Source organism: Ictalurus furcatus, chromosome 13 (genome assembly GCF_023375685.1).
Source record: "Ictalurus furcatus strain D&B chromosome 13, Billie_1.0, whole genome shotgun sequence".
NCBI lineage: Eukaryota > Metazoa > Chordata > Actinopteri > Siluriformes > Ictaluridae > Ictalurus > Ictalurus furcatus.
The window spans coordinates 619,573-644,853 of NC_071267.1; the positions used below are offsets into that span (position 1 = coordinate 619,573).

Below are 25,281 nucleotides of genomic sequence, written 5' to 3' on the forward strand. Positions count from 1 at the left end.
TGGGGCGCTCAGGTTAATAAAACGTGTTCTTTATCTGTATCCTCACAATCCGGTGTGCAGTACGGAAACGTGGGACCCATGGCCATCACGCTGTGTCAGAGCTTAGGACAGAATTTGGGTATGATGTGGAATAAAGACCGTGCCACCGCAGGTGAGACTCTGTCTGTCTGTCTGTCTGTCTGTCTGTCTGGAGAGATGGAGAGTAATCCGCAGCGCACACTGTGTACTTTAACAGGAGACTGCAGATGTCCGGACCCTTGGCTCGGATGTATCATGGAGGACACGGGGTAAGTCTGGAATCCAGATCCTTCAGAGATGTGTGTGTGTTCTGTGTGTATCTAACTGTGCGTGTGTGTGTGTGTGTGTGTGTGTGTGTGTGTGTGTGTGTGTGTCAGGTACTACCTGCCCAGGAAGTTCTCCCGCTGCAGTGTGGAGGAGTACGTACGCTTCCTGCAGGACGGAGGAGGCAGCTGTCTGTTCAACAAACCCACCATGGCTAGTCCCCACGCACACACACGTGCACACACACACACACACACACACACAAGGAACTACTTGTTGGTTGTTTTTGTTATTGTTTCTTTGCGCTGAACTGTGTGTTTATGTGGATTATTATTTCACGATGGGCTTTTTTCAGTTACTGGATCCTCCTGAATGTGGGAACGGATTCGTGGAGCAGGGGGAAGAGTGTGACTGCGGCTCGCAAGTGGTGAGTCAGCAAAGCCCGGGTCTTCTCGTAATGATCTTTCGAAGGAGGAGGAGGAGGAGGAAGAGGAGGAGTTGTGGAACTTGATGTTTTTGTTTTCTGTATAAATGGACTCTTGTACATTTTGTATATTCTCTTCGATTTAAAGTACACGTGCAGTCAGGAAACTGTGCTGGGATGATGACTAGACAGGAAGCTGTACTGACCATTTCCTGTGTGCTGATGTAGTGTGTGTGTGTGTGTGTGTGTGTGTGAGACAGGAGTGCTCCCGAGCAGGAGGCGCATGCTGTAAGAAGTGCACTCTTACCCATGATGCAATGTGCAGTAATGGACTGTGCTGTAACAGGTGTAGGGTAAGGACATGTCAAACACACGCGCACACACACACACACACACACACACACACACATTGTCTGTTATGTTCTATAATACATAAATATTTACTAATCCATCTTTCTGCTCTCGTGTGTGTGTGTGTGTGTGTGTGTGTGTGCGTTACAGTATGAGCAGAGAGGTGTGGTGTGTCGAGACGCTGTAAACGATTGCGATATACCAGAAACGTGTCCTGGAGATTCCAGTCAGGTGACGTTTACACTTCTTATCTTCATTTACCTCAAATTTCTAGTATTTATTTATTTATTTTATTATTTATAATCCCGACTCTTTTTTGAATCTATGTATAATCCACGTCTTTAGTATTTTAGTTCCAGTGTTATTGAGCACCCATAGTGCAGGTTGTCATTAATTCTGTATTTATGCACTGAATTGCGGTATTTCTACTGCGTTATTTTTGGTAGTTATAGCACTTTATATAGACGGGTTTTTTTTTTTTTTAGTATTTGTAAAATCCTGTTTTATTTTGTAACAGATTTTCATTCCAAGTCCAGGGTTTTTTTTGTATGTATAAAACTGACGTCGTGTGTTTGATGATGTTGGTCCCCAGTGTCCTCCTAACGTAAACAAGCTGGACGGCTACACGTGTGACGCAGGACAGGTAAATGTGCTCACCTGCTCCTCTACACACTGCTGTGTACACTCTCAGAACTTCTCCAATGACAAATCTCCCACAATGCACCTCTCTCAGGGTCGCTGTTACGGCGGTCGCTGTAAGACCAGAGACGGGCAGTGTCAGGCACTCTGGGGTCACAGTGAGTACAATACCTTAACCTCAGGTGTGTGTGTGTGTGTGTATCACAATTCAACAACTCTGTGGGAAAACACTACACACACAGCAGTGATATTTAAATTCCCACACAGAAGTCTCTTTCTGTAAGTGATTAGTGCCCCCTAGTGCCCTGCACATTAACACTACACTCCTCTGTACTGTTACTGAGATCATAGTGTGTGTGTGTGTGTGTGTGTGTGTTAGACTCAGCAGACCGTGTGTGTTATGAGAGGCTGAACACTGAGGGGACGGAGAAAGGGAACTGTGGACGAGACTCCAGTGGACAGGGATGGATCCAGTGCAGCAAACCGTGAGCATCTATACACACACAAACACACACACACACACAGTGTGTAAAGTTGAGGCGTTGAGCATATATTTTTCTAACTTCTACCCATCTCTCTCTCTCTCTCTCTCTCTCTCTCTCTCCACAGTGACGTACTGTGTGGGTTTCTGTTGTGCTCTAATATGACGATGAAGCCTCGTTACGGTGATTTAGATGGAGAAGTCACCAGTCTCACCATCTACCATCAGAACAAGTACCTGGACTGCCAGTAAGTGTGTGTGTGTGTGTGTGTGTGTGTGTGTGTGTGTACAGAACAGTTAACAGAAACAGTAGAATGTACATGTCCAGTAAGGCGAGAAGATCTTCTGGTTGATGACCCTTACACTGTGTGTATGTGTGTGTGTGTGTGTGTGTGTGTGTGTGTGTGTGTGTAGTGGAGGACATGCTGTGCTGGAGGATGGCTCAGATCTGGGTTATGTAGAGGACGGAACTCCGTGTGGTCCTAACATGATGTGTTTGGAGCGACGCTGTGTGCCGGTGATGACCTTTAACCTGTCTGTGTGTCCCGGTTCCTCCAGCTCACACATCTGCTCCGATCATGGGGTGAGTGAGTGTGTGTGTCTCTCTCTCTCTCTCTCTCTCTCTCTCTCTCTCTCTCTCTCTCTCTCTCTCACTCACACACACATTTACACACTGGGGATTGACTGAATTTGCCAGATCTGTCAGCACTACTGTCTTTCTGTACACAACACCACCCCCTGCTGATGCCGGGCGGTACTGCAACAGGTCACTAACACCATTCATTCATTCATTCATCTACAGCAGTGCTCATCAACCAGGGGCGTGGAGAGATCGGAAGGCGGGTGCGATTATTATTATTTTTTTAGAATTCACAGATATTGCATCATTTGGGTCCTCTGTGTATTTTATTGCTTTTCATATAGGATGTGCATAAATTGAAAAACTCTGCATTCTCTCTCACCCTCTGTATTTTCTTTTTGCTGGAGAGAGGCGGAGTTTAGTCTGCCTTTTATCTAGCGGTCAGTGCAGACCAGCGTTGCCAACTTAGCCACTTTTCAGACCCCTTTAGCACGCGCGGGGTCCTGCTTTCCCGCTGCACACACACCTCTCTCTGCGTCTGCTCTGTTCAGTGAGGGGCCGAGAGCCAGAGATTTAACAGTGTGATGGATAACGAGCCGCGCCCTTCATCCCAGTTTACATCATTCACATGCCAGTGTATTTTACAACGCGAGACGAATAGAATGCAACATGTTTTCCATGTAAAATAGTCCAGGTTATCACAGCCTAGTTCTCTTGATCAGAGTAGTTCTAGTGTTCACAAACGTTTATCGTTCATCTTCCACACCTGTCCGGGATATAGCGTTATAAAAGTCATTTAGAAAATCATAATTAAAGTAACAAAAACACAAAAGTGAAAAAATCTATCTATCAAAAACAGATTATAGGTTAGGGATAGATAGATAGAGAGATTTGATATAGAATAGATAATCATTGTAGCTGGTCTCCTCCAATATGGGGGGGGGGCTTTAGGCGCTTGGGGGGTTTAGCTGCAAAAGGTTGAGAACCTCTGATCTACAGTAAGCACTTTCTCAGGCTCTTGTTGGATGAGGAAGGAATACACGCTGAATAGAGAATGATCCGGTAACGCAAATCCCCTTCAATAACCTCATTCTGAACTCCAGGAAAAAGGATTTACATCGCTTTTCAATTCTCACCTCTGAATACAGCCGAGTGTGTGTAATACTCTCTCTCTCTCACTCTCTCTCACACTCTCTCTCACACTCACACTCCCTCTCTCTCTCTCTCTCAGACGTGCAGTAACGAGGTGAAGTGTATCTGTGACTCGGACTACACGGGGAAGGACTGCAGTGTGTACGACCCGCTCCCCGATCCACAGCTTCCAGAAGGACCCGAGAAATACAAAGGTATTTAATTCAATTCAATTCAATTTTATTTGTATAGCGCTTTTTACAATAGACATTGTCTCAAAGCAGCTTTACAGAAATATCAACATGGTATACAGATATTAAAGGTGCGAATTTATCCCAACTGAGCAAGCCACTGAGTGGCGACGGTGGCAAGGAAAAACTCCCTAAGATGTTTTAAGAGGAAGAAACCTTGAGAGGAACCCGACTCAGAAGGGAACCCGTCCTCATCTGGGTAACAACAGATAGTGTGAAAAAGTTCATTATGGATTTATATGAAGTCTGTATGGCCTTAGGAGCAGCCGTAGTCCCAGCAGTCTGGAATTAGAGAAGATTTGAGCTCCATCCAGAGGCAGAAAGGATCTGGATCTCTAGTATCTCCATAAATTCATGTGGGGCTCGGCGAAAGGAGAGAGGGAGAAAAAAGATAATTATGACTGCGAAGTAATAGAACAGAATCTAGTCAGGGTAGGCTTGAGTAAACAAATACGTTTTAAGCCTAGACTTAAACACTGAGACTGTGTCTGAGTCCCGAACACTAACCGGAAGACTGTTCCATAACTGTGGGGCTCTATAAGAGAAAGCTCTTCCCCCTGCTGTAGCCTTCACTATTCGAGGTACCGTCAAATAGCCTGCATCTTTTGATCTAAGTAGGCGTGGCGGATTATATAAAACCAAAAGGTCGCTTAGATATTGTGGCGCGAGACCGTTTAGTGCTTTATAGGCTAATAAAAGTATTTTATAGTTAATGCGAGATTTTACTGGGAGCCAATGCAGTATTGATAATATCAGTGTGATATGGTCGTACCTTCTAGTTCTAGTTAGGACTCTAGCAGCTGCATTCTGGACTAACTGGAGCTTATTTATATTCCTACTGGAACATCCAGACAGTAAGGCATTACAGTAATCTAATCTAGAGGTGACGAATGCATGAACTAGTATTTCCTACTCCTATCTCACACACACACACACACACACACACACACACACACACACACAAGAAGTGAAGTGAAGTGAAGTGAAGTGAAGTGACTGTGTGTGTGTGTGTGTGTGTGTGTGTGTGTGTGCAGGTCCGAGTGGCACAAACATCATCATCGGTTCTTTAGCAGGAGCCATACTGCTGGCAGCTATAGTGCTGGGAGGAACAGGCTGGGGCTTCAAGTAAGATCACTCTCTCGCTATATATATATAACTGACGCCAGAGTAGAACCACCACACACACACACACACAGTAAGTTTCACTGTAACAGATGGAAAAACGCTTTCTTTATTTGAGTTGTACACTGATCATCTCTCTCTCTCTCTCTCTGTGTGTGTGTGTGTGTGTGTGTGTGTGTGTGTGTGATTTTTCCCCAAATCCAGGAATATCCGGAGAGGAAGGTATGACCCTGCGGAACAGGACATGTGACGTTTCTTTTCTTTCGGTGATGTTTAGGCCTTTCTGTTGTATGAGAACAGGTCCGGTGTTGGTTCCTGAACCCGAGGCGCTGGTTAACCTTCGGCCTCTTTTATATTTTTATAAACCGAGATACAGTTTGTGTTGTTTTCGTACGGAGTTTTTATATCAGTGGGAATTCTCTGCAGGTTCTGTGTTTCCTAACAGCCGGTGCTCTGTCGTTCTCTTATTGGTTCCGTTGTTCCTCAGATCCGGAGGAGGATGAGGAGTCTGTCCGTTCCGCTGTCCTGTCCTCTTTTCTTCACTGTCCTTTTACGTTCGGAGGAGAAACGAGCGGCGGGGGGAAAAAACCACCATGTCTTCCACTCCAACCTGCACAAAGCCTCTGCTTCCTGTTCGTCTTTCCGCTCTTCTCTGTCCTCTCGCCACGTCTGAACCGTCCCGCGCTCCCCAGCCCACCTTCCGTTCCTCACGTCGTGTTTATTCGGAGATTCGTACGAGTCTGAGCCGTCAGCCGAACCTGCCCGAGTCTCTGTGTACCTTTTTAAAGAAGCGATCGGCGTTCTTTTATCTTTTTATCTTTCCGCGCCTCACTCGATGGCGTTCGGGAACGTCCGACTGGCCGTGTAGCATCGGTCCAGAACTTTACAATAACACGCTGAATTCCTGCCAAATGGTATTTAATACCGTTCAATAAGCCCCTCCCCCTCCCTCCCTCACCATGTCTGTCAAGGTTTAAAGGAACGCTTCGAGTCTGATGTAAATCTGATCTACATGTACATTATCATCTCCTCAGATCGGTCGCTTCAGACGAATCGTCTGAGATCCGTGTGTTTCGAGTGTAACATAGTCAGATGGTCGGAGTTTCTGACCGCGCGGAGAATCCGGGAAAAGAAGAAGCGTCATAAATATAGGAATAACTAATACCGCACACGGACTTTACACTGTTCTGAGCCGAAAACACACACACACGCACAAACGCACACACACGTGAGTTTACTTGTCACTGTAAAATCCGAGCACTGAAGCGTTGGTACTAGCGCTGTGTGTGTGGTTTAGTATTGTTATATTATTATTATTATTCCGTTTGAAGTGTGTTCTGTCGTCAGCCCTCCAGCGATTATTAAAATACGGTGTGCATAAACGTCTGAATGTAACTTTAAACAGCACGAAGTTGCATCGTTTTTCTTCATGTATCGCGTGTGTGTGTGTGTGTGTGTGTGTGTGTGTGTGTGTGTGTGTGTGTGTGTGTGTGTGTGTGTGGACTTTTCCTGTATGACGACATGACAAGCACACAGTTTTTAGGAAGACGAACGTAGAAACATTCTGCCAGTTTCAATTTCGTATATATAATGTATTGTGAGAGTGTGATGCAGGGCGCGTCCCGTGTGAACACGCGATAGATCACTGTGTGTGTGTGTGTGAGTGTGTGCGCTTCTTGTGTGTGTGTATACTTCATATACGGTACACCCGTGTTAAGACATAAGCACAAACGGATCGCAATCCATGTGTTAAGGAGGAAAAAGAGTATTTAAAGGAGGCTGTGTTTCAGAGTCTCTCTCTCTGTCTCTCTCTCTCTTATCTGTCTCTCTCTCTGTCTCTCTCTCTGTCTCTCTCTCTGTCTCTCTCTCTCTTATCTATCTCTCCCTCTGTCTCTTTATCTGTCTCTCTCTCTGTCTCTCTCTCTGTCTCTCTCTTTTTCTGTCTCTGTCTCTCTGTCTCTCTCTCTCTCTTTCTGTCTCTGTCTCTCTCTCTCTCTCTGTCTCTCTCTCTCTTATCTATCTCTCTCTCTGTCTCTTTATCTATCTCTCTCTCTGTCTCCCTCTCTCTCTGTCTCTCTCTCCATCTCTTTTTCTGTCTCTCTCTCTCTCTCTCTCTCTCTTTTTCTGTCTCTGTCTCCCTCTCTCTCTGTCTGTCTGTCTCTCTCTCTCTCTCTCTCAGGGTGATGATTGACAGATGGTTCTATGAGTTATATTCGCGTTCACAGGCCCGCTCTCACGCAGATATAAACTCGTCACACGAGGAAGAAACGGATGGACACGGAAATAAGGAATATTCAGGGCTGAAATCTGTTGTGATGTTTATCAGGTCGTCCGATGGAAAAACTCTTCCAGTATTTTATAAACTCGAATGGAATCGAGAGGGCTTTAAGAAACAAATTCCAGCCGAGCAGTTTAAAGATTGACGTAAAAATCGATATTATTCACCGTGTCGCGTCGGGGATTAGCTGAAAAGACCACATTTTAAAACTCTAGTCTTAAACACACTGAACGTTAAACACACTCAACATTATTCATCCTTACTGAATTTACACCTCTATCACCCGTATCACACACACTACACATGTAGCCGCCTTCTTCTTCTTCTTCTTATTATTATTATTAAGAAATGACCCTAAAGCACTATCACAGTAAATTCCCATCAGTGAACAGTGTAAGGACTCGTTCATGGTAAAGTGTGCGTTATTGATTACAAATAAACAAGTAGTTTACAGTGAAGTTCAGTACTAGTGATGGTGTAAACGATTCCCTTATTATTTGAACCGAGCATGAATTTCAAAACTAAATAAATAAATAAAGGACTAATTTAAAAAAGATTTGCACTGAATTACCATTAATCAAGGACGAATGAATTTACCAAAGTTTATACCTTAAACGTTTCTTTTTTTTTTTCTTTCTTTTTTTTTTTTTTTGAATGACCATCAATTACAAACAAATAAAGGATTTACAGTAAATTCTGTGAAAAATTACGGGTCCAATTTTCATCATCATTAATAATAATAATAATTAAAAAAAACAAAAACTAATAAATCTAAGCATTTATAATACTCTACATTCCCATCAATAACAATAAATAAATGACAGGACCAATTTTTAGTGACATACCGTTATAAATAAATAAATAAATACGTTTCAGGGCTTATTTTAGGAGAAGTGTAGCTGGGCGGAGAGAGGGGTGGAGAAAGGTGTCCTGCGTGTTACACGTGAAGGAGAACGAATGAGTTATTTGTTTTGGTTTAGATTTGGGTGGATGATTTTGGACGTATGATTTGGGTGGATGATTTTGGTGTAGCACTGCCGCCGCCCTCTGACGGCCGAATCCCAGTTACTGTGCGCGTCACGGTTCAGAGACTCACTGCGTTACCTCCGTCAGTGCACAGTGTACAGCGTGACGGATATACGGCTGTCTTTTTAACGCATGTCTGTGTGTTTAGTCTCAGGTTTGGGCCACAGTGTTCATAGTGTTGACTTCCTGATTTAAACTTTAACGTGACGATTTAACACTTGGATTTTTATCCTGATTTCTAGCGCTCGTCTCCCGCTCCGCTCTGACCGAACGCCGATCGCCACGGAGCACAACTCGCTTTACGTTATGTTGGTTATTGTCTATGATTTTACGATGTGTATATATATATATATAGATAGATAGATAGATAGATAGATAGATATGCACGCACTTACCGGTATCTGTACATAAACATGAACACTCCTGTATATGAATAGTTATAAACTAATATCAGTGTACGAAACGCACAGCTGTAACCTTATTAATGCTAACACTAACACACGCTAAGCTAAGAATTGCTGCATCATAGGAAACGTATTCCATACCATTGCGACGTTTGATTGTAAATGAATGTAGAATTACACAGAACCGTTACGGTGTGTGTGTGTGTGTGTGTGTGTGTGTGAATAAAACTACATGTCTGACCGAGTGGCTGATGAGAGAAAAACTGTCGATCATTTCAGATTAAATTCACTTCCACGTTGCTTTAAGACGAGCCGCAGTGTAACACGTGAGATTTAGAGAAAAAAAAAAACATTTCTGTATTAATCGAAAGGCTGAAATAATAATAATAATAATAATAATAAAAATAAAAAATGACATGAAAACATGCAGTGTGTGGTGTTTTTATTCGTGTGTGTGTGTGGGGGGGGGACTTAGCTTTATTTGTAGTTGTCTGGTCTTTTAACTGAAATATATTTATTACACTTCATGATGAGATTCTCCTAGTCTCATATTCACTTCTACAGTTTCAGCAGTTTTCAGAAATACTTTATTAAACTAGTGTTATATTAGTTAAGTGTTTTAAAATATTGCTTATATATACACACACACACATGCAGTACTAATTTTGCATATTGTTGAGCACTGAAATGTGGAATGCAGCGTGTGTGTGTGTGTGTGTGTGTGTGTGTGTGTGTGTGTGTGTGTGTGTGTGTGTGGCAGTGCTATCTCTCAAAACAAGTGAGGACTTTAATGCTGGAGATTTTTGAAGCCCCTCTTCTGGGTTCCTCTCAGCCTGGAGCACCTCTCAGAAAAAGAAAAATAATAAAACACTTTTATTTCAACATCCAGCTGATTTAAACACCGAATCCGCCATTTTCCTGCACGCGAGTAGCTTTGTGTGTGTGTGTTAGAGCTGCAGATCTTCCACGTTTACACATAAAGGGGGGCGCTGGGCGGGTCGGGTTGCCAGATTGTAACGGTCCCTGAATGAAAGTATAAAAAAAACTCAGTCTCCTCATGTTGATTGACAAGTTATATATATATATATATATATATATATATATATATATATATATATATATATATATATATATTTGTATATTTGTATTTATATATATATTTATATATATATATTTGTATTTATATATATATATATTTATATATATATATATATATATATTTATATATATATATATATATATATTTATATATATATATATATATATAAAAATGTGTTAGACTTAGACTTTACATTTATTCATTTAGCAGATGCTTTTATCCAAAGCGGCGTACAATTCTAGACGTATTCGACATTTACAGTGCACTATTTAAACTAATTTATTACAGAGTCTGTGTTCGACTCGGAAATTCATGACACAGTAAATGTTTTGTGCAACTCGTACATGGGTTATAAATAACGATATGAAGTAATTCAGCGTCGTCTTTTTTTCCCCCCTCATTTAATTCTATAATCTCTAACGAGTTATTTCACAGTAAATCAGGGATTCTCAAACTTTTCCGACACCAAACGGACATTATGAATTTCCGGAGACCCCCAAAGCCGTGACTGTCGTGATCGTGATCGGTCGGGGCGGCACGGACGTACCCGAGTCTCGAGTTCTTCTCTTTAATTAACGTTGAAAACCCCGTAGTTAATAAACGTTCCGGCGTGTTTTCGTGTTAGACTCGCCGTCGAGGAACGCACGGACGCGGATGGACGGCGTAAACGTCGTGCGTGTTTGTTCCAGCTCTTATATGCGGTTCTCCGTAACGTTTTCGAAATATCACCGCACCGAATCCGTCTTTATCGGGAATACGACGTTCTTCAATATGCGTTCATAAAAACGTGAGAATAAACAAAAAAGAGGAGGAGCTTGTTACGAGGGTCTCTCTCTAAACATGTTTGTAGATCAAGCGACTGGAAACAGCGTCACGAGCCCGAGCTGAACCCTGACACCGGAAGTGGAGTTGCTTTAGGGAAAGGGGGATTTTATATATCTGGCAACCAAGTTGGAGAAAAATCTCTGCTTTCTCACTACTCACACATGGACAGATGTGCAGAGTGACTTCAGGAGTGTGTGAGAGAGTGTGAGAGAGTGAGAGCGTGTGTGTGAGAGTGTGTGAGAGAGTGTGTGAGTGTTAGCCCGGTTCTTTCTCGCTTGTTTGCTCCGTCATGTCCCGCTCGAGGCTGATCCTGAGTGCGGTGCTCGCGCTGTGGGCGTGCGGCTCGTGCAGCCCGGGGCCGGTGGAGGATGTGCGCGTGGACCCGTACTCACGGCCGAAGCGCTGCATCAGAGAGGTGAAGAGAGGAGACCTGGTGAGGTATCACTACAACGCCACGTTTACTGACGGGAAACAGTTCGACTCCAGGTGAATATCCATCCATACATTTGCGTTAATTTGCATAAATATACACCCGCACGTGCAGTAATGATGCAGCAGATCAGACCAGGGATGGAGAGGAAGAGATATAAATATTTATTCTCCATGTAAATTTCCTGTCCTCGTGACTTCATGAGCAGTTTGTGTAGCTCAGGGTCAGCATGTCGTGGCCTACAGTGCAATTCAACCTCCAGAACCATCGCAGAACCCCACTCCCATAGTTCCTGCATCGCAGAACCCCACTCCCACAGTTCCTGCATCGTAGAACCCCACTCCTACAGTTCCTGCATCGCAGAACCCCACTCCTACAATTCCTGCATCGTAGAACCCCACTCCTATAGTTCCTGCATCGTAGAACCCCACTCCTACAATTCCTGCATCGTAGAACCCCACTCCTATAGTTCCTGCATCGTAGAACCCCATTCCTACAATTCCTGCATCGTAGAACCCCACTCCCACAGTTCCTGCATCGCAGAACCCCACTCCTACAATTCCTGCATCGTAGAACCCCACTCCTACAGTTCCTGCATCGTAGAACCCCACTCCTACAGTTCCTGCATCGTAGAACCCCACTCCTACAGTTCCTGCATCGCAGAACCCCACTCCTACAATTCCTGCATCGTAGAACCCCACTCCTACAGTTCCTGCATCGCAGAACCCCACTCCTACAATTCCTGCATCGTAGAACCCCACTCCTACAGTTCCTGCATCGCAGAACCCCACTCCTACAATTCCTGCATCGTAGAACCCCACTCCTATAGTTCCTGCATCGTAGAACCCCACTCCTACAGTTCCTGCATCGTAGAACCCCACTCCCACAGTTCCTGCATCGTAGAACCCCACTCCTACAGTTCCTGCATCGTAGGACCCCACTCCTACAATTCCTGCATCGTAGAACCCCACTCCCACAGTTCCTGCATCGTAGAACCCCACTCCCACAGTTCCTGCATCGCAGAACCCCACTCCTACAGTTCCTGCATCGTAGAACCCCACTCCCACAGTTCCTGCATCGCAGAACCCCACTCCTACAATTCCTGCATCGTAGAACCCCACTCCCACAGTTCCTGCATCGTAGAACCCCACTCCTACAATTCCTGCATCGCAGAACCCCACTCCCACAGTTCCTGCATCGTAGAACCCCACTCCCACAGTTCCTGCATCGCAGAACCCCACTCCTACAATTCCTGCATCGTAGAACCCCACTCCCACAGTTCCTGCATCGTAGAACCCCACTCCTACAATTCCTGCATCGCAGAACCCCACTCCCACAGTTCCTGTACACGTTCCTGCTTCTACACAAACCTCGCGCTTTATTTATTCATCTTCTATTAAAGTCGTGTGGAAAGGAGCGTCTTCGTGGCCAAACCAAACTTAAAAACTCCAGATGTAGGCTATAAGTTCTACTCAAGTGTGTTGTTGCAGCCAATGAGCTGTAAATGAGCGTATTCGTGGTACCCGCCCACAAAACTCCATAAAAGGCAAACTCACAGAAAGCGAAATGACGAGTAAAAGGTGATTTTAAAAAAAGTACACTTTGTTAAACACGGCGGCCATTTTGTGACCTGATTTTTCGTTCCTGGTTTCGGGGGCAGCGCTCCTGTGTCGCAGAATCTGAAATTGTTTTCTGGATTCGAGCAAACGTTTATAAAAAAAAGTGTCAGAAAATGTTCGTAATTTTTTGGAAAACATTCTGGACTCTTAAAAAAAAAAAAACACAAAAAAAAACACACCACTCAAGGCTCCTTAAAATGTCACCAAGCTACTGAAAAAGTGCTTTTCTAGAGCCCCTAGAAATGTTTCTGTGCTCTCCTACAAAGACCGAAAAGTTCCTGAAAAAGTGCCTGGAAGAAAAAAAACTCATGGGCTAACGTAAAAAATGTATTGTTACACACATTCTTTAAAATGTTCCTGGGTTCCTGAAGAAGTTCTTCGGTTCCTGTGTTGAAAACACACACACAGACGTAGCTGCAGGAGCTCCAGCTGCACCCCGGGGACGGTACTTGTGACACAACATTAAACGTAACTGTAAATTGATAAAAAGTATAAAGTGTCACTGATGAGTAAATGAAAATTGTGTAATAATGAACATGTTACTGTGGTATAAACGGAATAAAACACTTCTACCAGGTTACTGATTGTGTGTGTGTGTGTGTGTGTGTGTGTGTGTGTGTGTGTACTGCAGTTACGACAGAGGCACAGCGTTCTTCGTGAAGGTCGGTGACGGACGTCAGCTTGCCGGAGTGGACAAAGGCATCGTGGGAATGTGTGTGAACGAGCGCAGGAAGATCACCGTCCCACCACACCTGGCTTATGGCAGTCAGGGAGCAGGTAACACACACACACACACACACACACACACACACACACACACCCTTCTCTTTTTGTTACTCTGCCTCACTATCTTTCTTTCCGTTTCTCGGTTTCCCCTCATCCCACTCTCTCTCTCTCTCTCTCTCTCTCTCTCAGGTGACACCATTCCTGCTGACTCGACTCTGGTGTTTGATCTTGTCCTACTCGATATCTTCAACATGGCCGACCGTGTAAAGACGCAGGTGATCAAGACGCCGCAGAACTGCACGCGCTCTGTCACGAGGACCGATTTCGTCCGCTTCCACTTCAATGGAAGTCTACTAGACGGCACGCCGTTTGACTCCAGGTGAGAGGGAGAGGACGGAGGAGGAATCGGGGGCGTAAAAAAACCCACTATGTTATTACAAACGTCGTTATAGGTCCACTGTGGGCGTGTCCCAAACCACACGCCCTGTTCTCTGTATAGGACGCGTACACACCATCAGAAATGTCTCATCATCATCATCATCATATAAAATAAAATGTAAAGAAATGAAATGTCCTTATACCTAGCAGCAGATTGTGTGTGTGTGTGTGTGTGTGTGTTTCAGTTACGATCGCTCTCAGACGCAGGACAATTTAATCGGAGATGGCTGGTTGATTAAAGGACTGGATGAAGGGCTGTTAGGGATGTGTGTGGGGGAGATCAGAAACTTCGTCATCCCTCCATTCCTGGCCTTCGGAGAGAAAGGATACGGTAAAAACAAAACAAAACACACACACCCCCCCAGAAATAAATAAATAAACCCCACAACCGTCTCGAGCAGCTTTTCTCATGGACCAATCTTCAGTCATCGAGGGTGCCAATACTTTAATCTGGGAGACGGAAAACGTAAAGCGCGCGTTTTCCGAGGCTACAGTTTACGATTAAATCTGCGTTTTAACTACGCAGCTGAATGTGATCTCGCGGTCGCCTGTGCGAGACGAACGAGTGGTTAATAATCGTTTCGTCCGTTGTTCAGGGAAAGAGATCCCGCCTCACGCCACGGTGGTGTACGACATCCTGCTCGTGGACCTGCACAACCCTAAAGACGACATCAGCGTGGAGGTTCGGGAAATCCCCGAGCCCTGTACGCGCAAATCTATAGCGGGAGACTACGTCCGCTACCACTACAACGGCACCTTCCTCGACGGAGCCGCCTTCGACAGCAGGTCAGCGCACGGCTTCCTTTCGTTAACCTGGAGAAATCGTCCCGCGTTCATTTCTAATTCCCGCTGTTATGAGTAGAGGTCGAGCGATGATAGCCAAGCTGGACGTCCAAAACGAATAAAACACTTCAAATAAAACAACAAAATGAGTCAGTGATGATTTTTATCTCGCCTCTAGAGGCCGCTCTCGTACCGTGTATTTACAGTGTCCCGTCAGTAACAGTGACCTTTTTCCAACGTTATTCCTCCTGATGTTGCTTCTAAAGAAACTCTTTACAGCTGCAGGGAAATTATCCATATGACCGAAGTCTTACCCGCGTTGTTGCTCAAACTGTTTTTCTAGTTACGAGCATAACAGTACGTACAACACGTACATCGGGCTGGGCTACGTGATCTCGGGCATGGATAAAGGGCTGCAGGGCGTGTGTATGGGCGAGAGGAGGAGGATCACCATGCCGCCTCACCTGGCGTACGGACAAGAAGGAGCAGGTACGTTCGAATGTTCGCTACGTTCTGTATACGCAAGAGCTGAACCACGTGACATTCGCTCTCTAATCAGTGTTTCCAGCGGGATGAGGGGACGACTGTCAATCACTCCAGCCTCGTACGGCGTCAGCTCGTCTGATTATTCCTATAAATATATATATCCAGGTAAAGAAATCCCCGCCTCGGCCGTGCTGGTGTTCGATATCCACGTGATCGACTTCCACAACCCGAAAGACTCGGTACAGGTGGACGTGACCTTCAGACCCGAGGTGTGTAACGAGACCAGCCAAGTTAACGACTACATCCAGTATCACTACAACTGCACGCTGATGGATGGTACACTGCTCTTCACGTCGTGAGTTCCACTAGAACACGCCTATTTATCTACCTTTTAACCCCCCCAACATCCCCCCCCCGGTCCTCTATCTGTACTTATATATTTAAATCCGTGTGGAGTATTAACGACTTGAAGATGTGTGTGTGTGTGTGTGGAGCAGGCGTGATTACAGCGTTCCTCAGGACGTGCTGTTAGGAGGAGATAAAGTGATCGACGGTCTGGATGAAGGTCTGAGAGGGATGTGTGTGGGTGAGAGGAGGACCATCGTCATCCCGCCGCACCTGGGACATGGAGAGAAAGGAGGTGAGATGTATGAAAGACAGAGAGACACTTGAACACACGACGTAAACAATGTAAAAGATTGAATACCATGTTTACCGTGGTGTCGTAATGTTCATGATTCACCCCTGTATCGTCACAGCCGTAACATCCAGGTAAACGTCTCTGATTGATAAACACACACCGTCATTTCCCTCTCTCTCTCTCTCTCTCGGTCTCAGCGGGAAGTGTTCCAGGCAGCGCTGTGCTGCGCTTCGAGCTCGAGCTCGTCTCCATACAGAAAGGCGTTCCTGAAGGTTACCTGTTTGTTTGGCTGGACGAGACGCCCGGGGCGATTTTCAATGCTTTGGACATAAATCAGGATAAAGAAGTTCCACTGGAGGAGGTCTCTCTCTCACTCACACACACGCACACACACACACTCTGTTTTCTATATATAATACTGTTTTAAGCTTCTAGTCCATATAATAACATGTTCAGAGTTAAAAGCGAGCAGAAGGGGCGGGGCTAGCTGCGTGTATTAACATGTTGATGATTAAATATTTAACGGTTTTACTGTCACATGGTGATGATTGAATCTCGTACTGCTCGATGAACTTCTTTTACTTTGATAACAGTAAAACAGCGTTCCTCGTGGTGGGCTTTATGTTTCTTTAGCTGCATATAGTGGTGTTCGAAAACGCTGAAGACACGTTAAGTCCTGAATATCTCCAAATTGAACATCTAATACTTCCATCTCATTTCCTCTCCAGTTCTCAGAGTTCATCAAGCGTCAAGTGGCAGAGGGTAAAGGTCGCCTGAAACCAGCTCGGGATCCCGAGAGCGTCATCGGAGACATGTTTAAAAACCAGGACAGGAACGGGGACGGACGGATTACGGCCGACGAGCTGAAACTCAAAGCGGAGGAAGACGCTGAGAAAGCTCTGCACGAAGAGCTGTGAGAGAGAGAGTCTCTGGGTTATAAATACAGCCAGAAATTCTATTCACACACACACACACACACACACACACACGTGTGCATTAAACCAATTCCTCTCGGAGACGAAAACCAATCAGGATTTTGTCTTTTTTTCTAAAAACAAAAAATATCAGCGCATCTAAAGTGTACTTGCACTGTTTTTTTTTTTAATGTATTATTTGTATTTTGTAAACAAGAAAATAATGTGGCCTTCGTTCTCCATTCCGTACACATGGAAAGATGTGACAGACGTTATTTTATTATTATTTTATTTTCCATTTTGTACTAAAGCTGTTTGGTGTGAACTGGGAAATGTTCCTTTGTATAAACTGTGCAGGTTTCTGTTGCAAAACAAGTTCAATAAATAAATAAACAGATGAATTTTTGTTCTAATTTTGGTCTTTTACTTCAATGATTTTTAAAGTGGGGGCCGCCAGGGAGGCCTCAACAATTTGGTGTGAAAAATAAGTACATGATTCTCACTCTCAACGACACACACACACAATCAATTCCTAATGTAGTGTAATGTAAAGCTGTAAGATGTAATTATTAATAAAAAAAATGGGGATATATTCAGAAGTCTATATTTTTAATAGCTTTTAAAGACATCTTGCAAAAGGGGGGCCTCGGTCAAATGTTAATGCCATTTGGGGGGCCTTGCCCTGGAAAAGTTTGGGAACCCCTGACTTACTTAAGTTACTGTAGTTGCAGTTCACCTGGCAGGGGGCGCTGTCTGCTAACTATCTGAATTGATGGAAAACAAGAACACTGCCACATCTTTTACATTCACTTGCTTCTGATTCTTCAGACAAAATAAAAAAGAAGACAATATGCAAGTTCTTAAAATGAGATTTAAATAAAATAAAAGTACAGCTGAAAAAAGGTACAGAATTCTTTTTTTTGTGCGCAAATTATTCAGTTGGTCCATGTTTTAGTGTATCCAAGGTCAAAAACACTTTTTAATTCTCTTATAATTTACGTTACACAAATGGGAGGCAACAAAAGGCCGGAAAAGTAAAGTGCTACTGGAAAGAAACAGCTGGAGGTAAACTGGCGACAGGTCAGAAACGTGATTGAGTATAAAAAGAGCCTTGCGTTGTCCCAGTCCCGACTTTTTGAGACGTGTTACGGCCATCAAACTCAAAGTGACCTTATTTTCCCCTTAAAACGGTCCATTTCCTCAGTTTAAACATTTTAATATGTTTTCTATGTTCCGTTGTGAATAACATACGAGTTTATCTCCTGTACGAGATTACAGCGTAGAGTGGAGATGGACGTTTTAATGTACAAGTGAAAATATCTCAAATGTTTAGATATGAGAAACTCACCCAATTTATAAAAATGTATAAAAAATAATATAAAATCTGAGGGGGAAAAAATAATAAAAGACACGTTATTACAGATGATCCGAACCCCAGCTTAATCCTGATTGGCCGCTGGCTGGGATGATGGTTTCCCATTGGCTGGGTGACCTTTCAGACGGGCGTGTGGTCTCGTTTCTCCGCTGTGATGTAATTAAGTATCGCGTTTGGGACGTCCAGCGTCTCGTCCTTCTCCAGCACGATGTCGTAAGACCTGACGTACGCCTCCCTCCTCTCCTCGACCTTCACACGTTAAAATATAAACGATTCGTGTTACAGTTATAAACACGTGATTCAGTCATGTCGAGTTTCAGCGTTTGTGGGCGTGTCACCTTGTCGTTGAGGTAGCCGATGCGCAGGATGTTGCGGAGGCCCTGCACGCCGTCGGCCATGTCCAGGTCTCCCAGCGAATCTCCCAGCAGCAGCACGTTGCTGCGATCGTGTACAAACTGCTGTGTGTTCTGTAGAGCGCCCTCTCTTTTATTAAACGTGTGGATCACATCGCCCTTAAATGCACGCACAACACCCTGACACACACACACACACACACACACACACACACACTACTCAACTCAACTCAACGGTGTGGGAGAAAGTGATACTCAGTAACACACACAAGTCAGTCGCGGCATAAATCAGAGCTGGAGAGTGATTACGTGTTGGTCGAAGTCCATGTAGTTGGAGAAGACGCGCACGTTCGGGTGGAAGACCCCGTGTTCGGTGATCACTTCTTCTAAAATATCTCCGACTCCGGCTGAGAAGATCAGCAGAGGAACGGAGTTCCACCACAGCACGTCAAAGAAAGACTTGTACCCCTCTCTAACACACACACACACAGCATTCAGCATGATAACACACACATACTGAACTGAAGTATGTGAAACACGATGCATTGTGGGTAATGACCTCAACATGGCGCCGGAGTCTCTTACAGCCTGAACCAGCTGGTCTTTCCTGATTCGCTCTTTGATGAGCAAATCGTGAGCTCGCGTCCACCTAACACACACACACACACACTTTTCAGTTTTTTCGCAAATTTCTCCGTCACAATTCTAACAATGAATGAATAAAAGATAAAACAATAATAATTCTGAATGAAGATGGTGTTAATGATGGTGTGATCTCTGACCATTCCTCCATGTGAGGGATTTTCTCCTCCACCGACATCGAGTTGTTGATCTCAACAGGGTAATAAAGATCAAACAAATCCGACATCTGTGTGAAAATAAAATAATAAAATACCACTTCAATCTGCCGTTTTTTAATTTCTTTCAGTCCTCATGAACACAGACGGTTGTTATGGTTACCTTGGCTTTACAGTCCTCGCTAATGACAGCGCTGCTGTGTAGAATACCTGAGGAGGAAAAACACAACGTATTAAAATCACGTCACGTCATTTCAACCAATCAGCAAGCGTTCCTGTGAAGAGGCGGTCCTTCCTGTGCGTCGTCATTTTGGAAAGAATAAACGCCCCAGGGTTAAAGCGCTAGGATTAATGCCGAGTGTGTGTGTGTGTACTCACCGTATGAGGTAGGGCAGCGTGTCCCGTTGTGAGCAAATCTGGTGAGCGTCATGTCAAAGTCAGAAATCACCTACACACTCACACACAGACACACACACACACGTTCACATCACACGTTCTCGGAGGAAACCGGAGAACCCTGAGGAAACCCACATGGACACGTGTGTGTACCTGCAGTGCATTAGGTCCTTCTCTCCGCATGTGTTCGATGATGGTCTCCACTCGTCCTCCGTCTCTCATACGCACCGAAGCGTGCTTCAGCTCCGGAATCTGCAAAAGAACACCCTTTAACTCTATTAAACCCATTTTATTATAACCACACGGGCGGATCTTTACTGTAATAAAGATCAGTTTTACATCCGCTTTCACACACCGCTCCCGACGCCGAGCTTTATTACACTTAATAACGACTACAAACTACAACAAATTACAATAAACTACACCTCAGGTCAAATAAAATAACTAGTTTCATTTATATCATACATTTCCCCAAAACCAGAAAACCCTAATGGACATCAAAATAAGTGAATAAATAAGTAAGTAAATAAATAAATAAATATATATATAAACAAACGTAATAATTAAATGAAAAAGGTATAAGAATTATTATTAAAATTTACAGTCCAACATTTACACATTCAAAATGGCGGCTTTCCCGCCAAATACACATCATTAATGTACTTTTTTCTTGTTCCGCCCGTATACCGACAAGCCCCGCCCCTAAACTACTAGCCTGTAACTGTCATCCGGAATACGGGAGGGAAAACGCACATTTTCCCAAACAGCTAGCGACGACTCTTACCATTTTCAACAAGATGTTCATAGCTATGCGCGTTCGTAAAGATGAAAATTACTGTTTATTTATTTATTTATTTTATTCACCTCACAGGAACATTAATAATGAGGCAGAATTTAATAATAAGCTGGATGTGTAAATAAAGTGACCAAAACCGGATTCAAAAGGACCCTTTAGGTGGCCGTGAATTTCGCCTAATCAAAAGAAGAAAAAAGTTGTCTTCTTTTGCACCTGTCTAAAAATTGTTGCGAATTAAAATTCAGGCGTACAGTACAGTTATATAAGCAGATACTCAATAAGAGCTTTAATTTCATTTCTCGTTATTAATAAAGCGTAAATGCTCGCGCATGCGCAGTATTAATGGAACGGTCCACTCTAAAACATGATGGGGGGCGCATTCGTGTAGACTTAACGTTAAAACTTTAATGGTGATATCCTGACCAAACAAAATATGACAGAAAATGAATATGTTATATATGATTTATATAGGCTTCTTGGTATTTGATGGGGCCCCAATTCCCTGGGGTCCTAAGAGGCCGCTTACCTCGCTTATTGGTTAAGTCTTCCCCTACTGCCACCTGACACAGTACATATTATACAAAAGTGTGTATATTGTATGATGTACTTGTTGTATGAAAGGTGCTACATAAATAAAGATTATTATTATTATTATTATTGTTGTTGTTGTATTTAGGTTTCTTATAATGAATACAGGTCTTTATTTCAATTAGGATTCCAAAGCAAGAACTGTTTTCTGAATCCTTACATAACATTAAAGACAACAAAAAAGCTACAAAGACATGATCATTCATAAAATAACAGAGAAACATGTTTATGTATGAAAAAATATTTTCTGAGGCATTATCTACTTAAGGGAGTTAAATTTGTGCATTAGAATTCAATCAGTCCTGTCTTATTTCCCTCCCGTTCCCCCACAGTTGTCTAAAAATGGTCATGAAGGTACGGATGACGACTTACTTATTGTGTCTATGAAACAAATACAATAAACACAATACACAATTTGGTACATTCGTAAAAAGAAGAAATGCACTAGCAAGCTCAGCAACACCAGAAGGACTGGAAGACCAGGGAAGACAACTAAAGTGGATGATCGCAGAAATCTTTCCTTGGTGAAGAAAAACCCCTTCACAACATCTAGCCAAGTCAAGAACACTCTGGAGGAGGTAGGCGTATTGTTGTCAAAGTCTACAATCAAGAGACGCCTTCATGAGCGTAAATACAGACGCATCCCACTGGAAACACTCAAGAACAGAAAGGCCAGATTTAGATAGACTTTGCTTTTAAAATAAAGAAACCCTCTAGAAAAGCCTGACCAGTTCTGATGCAAGGGTTAGGGTTAGGATTAACTTGTACCAGAATGATGGAAGAGAAGAGTATGAAGAAGGAAAGGAAGTGCTCATCTGTCACACATGGTGGAGGTGGTGTTATGGAATGGGCATGTATGGCTGCCAATGGAACTGGTTCACTCATGTTTCCTTTTATTTAAAATTAAAGTCCTCCTGGCTGAGACTGAATAGACTGAATTCACCCAACGATGAAAGTAAAATGCGAAAAGTAAAAATTTTCCCATCATTTAATTCAAAAATTGGAACTTTCATATATTGTAGATTCTTTACATATAAAGTGAAATATGTCAACCCTTTTTTGTTTTAATGTAAATGATTACAGCCTACAGGCTTACATATGGCACTTATATGTGGCTCTTAAACCACTTTCACACCCAAAATGGAGCCTTTTCCCTAAAACATGCCACAATTAAACAGTTTGTGTTCCACCCGCATTCCGACAATACAATTCCCTTACTGGCTAAATAAATTAGCGCGGATTAACCAAACTGCTAGCGATAACTCATCATTTTTGAAGTTCAGAACTATACTCGTTTGCAGAGATGAAAAATCAATGTTTTTTTGTGTTTTGTTTTGGTTTTTTTTGTTTGTTTTTGTCACAGAAAAACACAGAAAGTGTAAATAAAGCGAGTAAATCCGCGTTTGAAGGACCCTTTAGTTATCTATGAAATTCGCCTGATCAAAATGCACATCTTTTTTTTTATGTCTGTCCATTAAAAAAAAATAAAAAAAAAAGATTTAATTAATTCATAATTCACTGAATCGAATTGAAATAGAACTTAATTAAAATATCAATTTAAATGTTGTATTGTAGACGTCAGGTGCACAATACAGTTCTACAAACCATATGAAGAATGTACCATTTCACACAGCTAAATAGGGATTTTAAGATGCTTTAAAATTTAGTCAGTTTTCCAAAACAAAAAAGAGATTATAAAACATTATAAAACATATAGAAACTTTTATAAAATATGCTTGGTAGATATTAACAGAGGCGGTTCCCACAGAGCAGGTTGTACCACGTGATCTGAAAAGTTAAAGTGAGAGTTAAAGTTGTTCTCTTTGTACGGAAACATGGAGACTGATCTGATGCGTTGTTTTTATCTGTTGCTGTTGATGGTCATCTGTGACGGTAATATACAGCATTATTCTGCTTGTTAGTGCACTGTGACTTCACTTTGAGTTATATGGAGCTAAAAGGACAGTATAGGATGTTATTTATGTGAGGAGGATGGGTTTCTCTACCTGTGCTTCAACTCAGGAAAAAGAAATGCAGAATTGAGGGACTATAAAACTATAAACTATAAAAAATAATAAATAGTTCGTCTGTGAAACTGCCAGTCAACCAGAATTAATTTCTAATTGCTGAATCACTAAAATCCAACACTAGTGAGTATTGTGGCACTGGTTAAAAAACACAATAGAGGGTGTGGTTCATGCATAGAGTGGGTTTTTTTTTTTTTTGTTGTTGAGGAACTGTATCTGTGCTTCCGTTTAGAGACGGTACAAGGCTCAAAGAGTTTCTAGAAGTTACGAGACGTATCTTAGATGTATCTAATTTACATTGAATTGAATTGTCATGCTCATTTGCATATTAAAATGTGTTACATGAAGGAGGAATTTCATTTAAGAATACAGAAAAAAATGAAGCCATGGCAATGAAGAGTCTGGAAATAGACATGAGGAATAACGTTTATGCATGAAATTACTTTTCTCATTTTTATTACTGTAAATATCACCAACTATCAGTTTATGGAAAAAAGATGAACAGTAATTGGTCTTTGTAAACAGCGGTGATCAGGGTTTGGTTTTAAGAAACAACGGTGATCAGTGATTGGTTTTCTGGAGATTGGAGCTCTGGAGATGAGACAACCTCGTGGGTAGGGCTGCACGATTATGGCCAAAATGATAATCTCGATTATTTTTATCAATATTGAGATCTCGATTATTTATCAGGATTATTAATTGATTTTAGGGCGCACGGTGGCTTAGTGGTTAGCACGTTCGCCTCACACTGCCAGGGGCGGGGTTCGATTCCCGTGGCTCTGTGTGTGTGGAGTTTGCATGTTCTCCCCATGCTTCGGGGGTTTCCTCCGGGTACTCCGGTTTCCTCCCCCAGTCCAAAGACATGCATGGTAGGCTGATTGGCGTGTCTAAAGTGTCCGTAGTGTGTGTATGTGATTGTTCCCCGTGACCCTGAAAAGGAATAAGCGGTTGAAGATGGATGGGTGGATGGATGGATTAATTGATTTTAGTGACAGCATATTTTTATTGCACTTTCACATTTATTAAGTTTTCTCATGCCACAATATAACACACAGGTAGGCATGAGAAAACTTAAGCTGGTCAATTATGACAGAATTTAGGAACATAGTGTGAGCCATGACACATTAATTTACCTTCTGATAAACTAAATCTAATATTTTCAGTTCATTTTACAGACTGTGTGTAAAAAATCAACCGTTAACCTGTTCACCTTGTAAACAAATACAATAAACCTCAATGTTCAGTGTTTGAAGTCTGCTCCTCTTAAATATATTTAAAGCTACACTATTAGACATTTCCACTGTCATGGTTCTGGGCTGGAGTCAGTTCTCGAACCGCTCTGTGTGTATTGTGTAGATATCTGAATAATCTCATATAGGATGTGATTGGGTGAGTTCATTTACCCGTCAGATGCAAAGCGCTTTAATTTAATGGTGCTCATTACTGACGCTCCGATCAGGATTTTTCAGCCGATACCGATCCAGATACCAATCTTTTTTTGTTTAAGCTTTAATCAGGAGGTTTGTCATAAACAGTTAAATGTAAGCTCTCTGCTCATGGTCACTGTTAATTGAGTTAAAATAATAGCAATGAGAAATACTGTTGGTTAATTAATAAATAAACAGCATAAAATATTTATTTTTAAATATCATAAAAACAATAAAGAGTCCTAATTAAAAGTAGACTAACACAAAAATGATCCATATATTATCCATATAATAGGAAAAAGGCTAATAGCCTTCTAAGGAAATAGCGAACTAAGATTGATGTCGGATTGATATTAAATGCAACCCATAGTAATTAAACATTATTTCATTTCTCATTTTATTTATATTTTATGAAGTTATTATAATATCTATTTTTTATATTAAATGATTTATTTATAACTAAGCACATTTTCTGTCTTTACATTTTAGTAGCTTTATTTTTGTTTGTTTATCAGTTTTAGATGGGTTTCCCAGTACAGTGTCCATGTCTGCTGATGATAGTGTGTTTTGGGGGGGGTTGAATCAAAACATGG

The 25,281-nt window shown here is 42.5% G+C and overlaps 4 protein-coding genes across 7 annotated transcripts in view; 3 read left to right on the plus strand and 1 right to left on the minus strand.

Moving 5' to 3' along the window:
* adam11 (ADAM metallopeptidase domain 11) overlaps positions 1-8,720 on the plus strand; it is a 25,715-nt gene extending 16,995 nt beyond the window's left edge. The window contains exons 14-27 of the mRNA XM_053639735.1: positions 61-151; positions 236-287; positions 396-495; positions 638-709; positions 967-1,059; positions 1,208-1,288; positions 1,650-1,700; positions 1,791-1,854; positions 2,076-2,181; positions 2,306-2,425; positions 2,592-2,760; positions 3,989-4,103; positions 5,174-5,264; positions 5,466-8,720. Of these exons, the coding sequence (XP_053495710.1) occupies positions 61-151; positions 236-287; positions 396-495; positions 638-709; positions 967-1,059; positions 1,208-1,288; positions 1,650-1,700; positions 1,791-1,854; positions 2,076-2,181; positions 2,306-2,425; positions 2,592-2,760; positions 3,989-4,103; positions 5,174-5,264; positions 5,466-5,511 (1,251 nt within the window). The 3' untranslated portion in view covers positions 5,512-8,720. The remainder of the gene's footprint in view (positions 1-60; positions 152-235; positions 288-395; positions 496-637; positions 710-966; positions 1,060-1,207; positions 1,289-1,649; positions 1,701-1,790; positions 1,855-2,075; positions 2,182-2,305; positions 2,426-2,591; positions 2,761-3,988; positions 4,104-5,173; positions 5,265-5,465) is intronic.
* A 2,277-nt stretch (positions 8,721-10,997) lies between these two features.
* Positions 10,998-17,322, plus strand: fkbp10b (FKBP prolyl isomerase 10b). The gene is made up of 10 exons (XM_053639736.1): positions 10,998-11,379; positions 13,574-13,719; positions 13,858-14,047; positions 14,292-14,437; positions 14,703-14,892; positions 15,233-15,378; positions 15,541-15,730; positions 15,873-16,015; positions 16,213-16,376; positions 16,744-17,322. The coding sequence occupies exons 1-10, from the start codon at positions 11,183-11,185 to the stop codon at positions 16,930-16,932; spliced, it is 1,701 nt and encodes a 566-aa protein (XP_053495711.1). The 5' UTR covers positions 10,998-11,182; the 3' UTR covers positions 16,933-17,322.
* Positions 17,323-17,359: 37 nt separating this feature from the next.
* Positions 17,360-21,002, minus strand: LOC128616885 (7-methylguanosine phosphate-specific 5'-nucleotidase). 2 transcript variants are annotated; one of them, XM_053639738.1, is made up of 9 exons: positions 20,635-21,002; positions 20,004-20,102; positions 19,833-19,902; positions 19,618-19,664; positions 19,440-19,525; positions 19,217-19,306; positions 18,967-19,129; positions 18,643-18,837; positions 17,360-18,553 (listed from the first exon to the last, which is right to left on the minus strand). In XM_053639738.1, exons 1-9 carry the CDS (start codon positions 20,653-20,655, stop codon positions 18,425-18,427), a joined length of 900 nt encoding a protein of 299 aa, XP_053495713.1. In that variant the 5' UTR covers positions 20,656-21,002; the 3' UTR covers positions 17,360-18,424. The 2 variants fall into 2 exon arrangements, with proteins under 2 accessions (XP_053495713.1, XP_053495712.1); XM_053639737.1 differs by lacking the exon at positions 20,635-21,002 and having other exon boundaries at positions 17,438-18,553; positions 20,004-20,502.
* Positions 21,003-21,433: 431 nt separating this feature from the next.
* LOC128617181 (uncharacterized) overlaps positions 21,434-25,281 on the plus strand; it is a 62,698-nt gene continuing 58,850 nt past the window's right edge. For 2 of the 3 annotated variants that reach the window (XR_008387531.1, XM_053640221.1), the window contains exon 1: positions 21,434-23,127. Coding sequence is in view for 2 of the 3 variants with exons in the window: in XM_053640221.1 (XP_053496196.1) it covers positions 23,070-23,127 (58 nt within the window). In the remaining variant the exon portion in view is untranslated. The remainder of the gene's footprint in view (positions 23,128-25,281) is intronic. The other variant, XM_053640220.1, reaches the window with a different exon arrangement.

What these genes read in the sequence shown, in the direction of transcription:
- LOC128616885 (XM_053639737.1), bottom strand. Translation starts at nt 20,138, where the DNA reads ATGGGTTTAATAGAGTTAAAGGGTGTTCTTTTGCAGATTCCGGAGCTG. An exon ending in AAGGACCTAATGCACTGCAG is followed by an intron (nt 19,903 to 20,003) that starts GTACACACACGT and finishes GTGAGTGTGTAG; the next exon opens with GTGATTTCTGACTTTGACAT. An exon ending in ACATGGACTTCGACCAACAC is followed by an intron (nt 18,838 to 18,966) that starts GTAATCACTCTC and finishes TGTGTGTGTCAG; the next exon opens with GGTGTTGTGCGTGCATTTAA.
- fkbp10b (XM_053639736.1), top strand. Translation starts at nt 11,183, where the DNA reads ATGTCCCGCTCGAGGCTGATCCTGAGTGCGGTGCTCGCGCTGTGGGCG. An exon ending in GGGAAACAGTTCGACTCCAG is followed by an intron (nt 11,380 to 13,573) that starts GTGAATATCCAT and finishes TGTGTACTGCAG; the next exon opens with TTACGACAGAGGCACAGCGT. An exon ending in AAGAAGTTCCACTGGAGGAG is followed by an intron (nt 16,377 to 16,743) that starts GTCTCTCTCTCA and finishes TTTCCTCTCCAG; the next exon opens with TTCTCAGAGTTCATCAAGCG.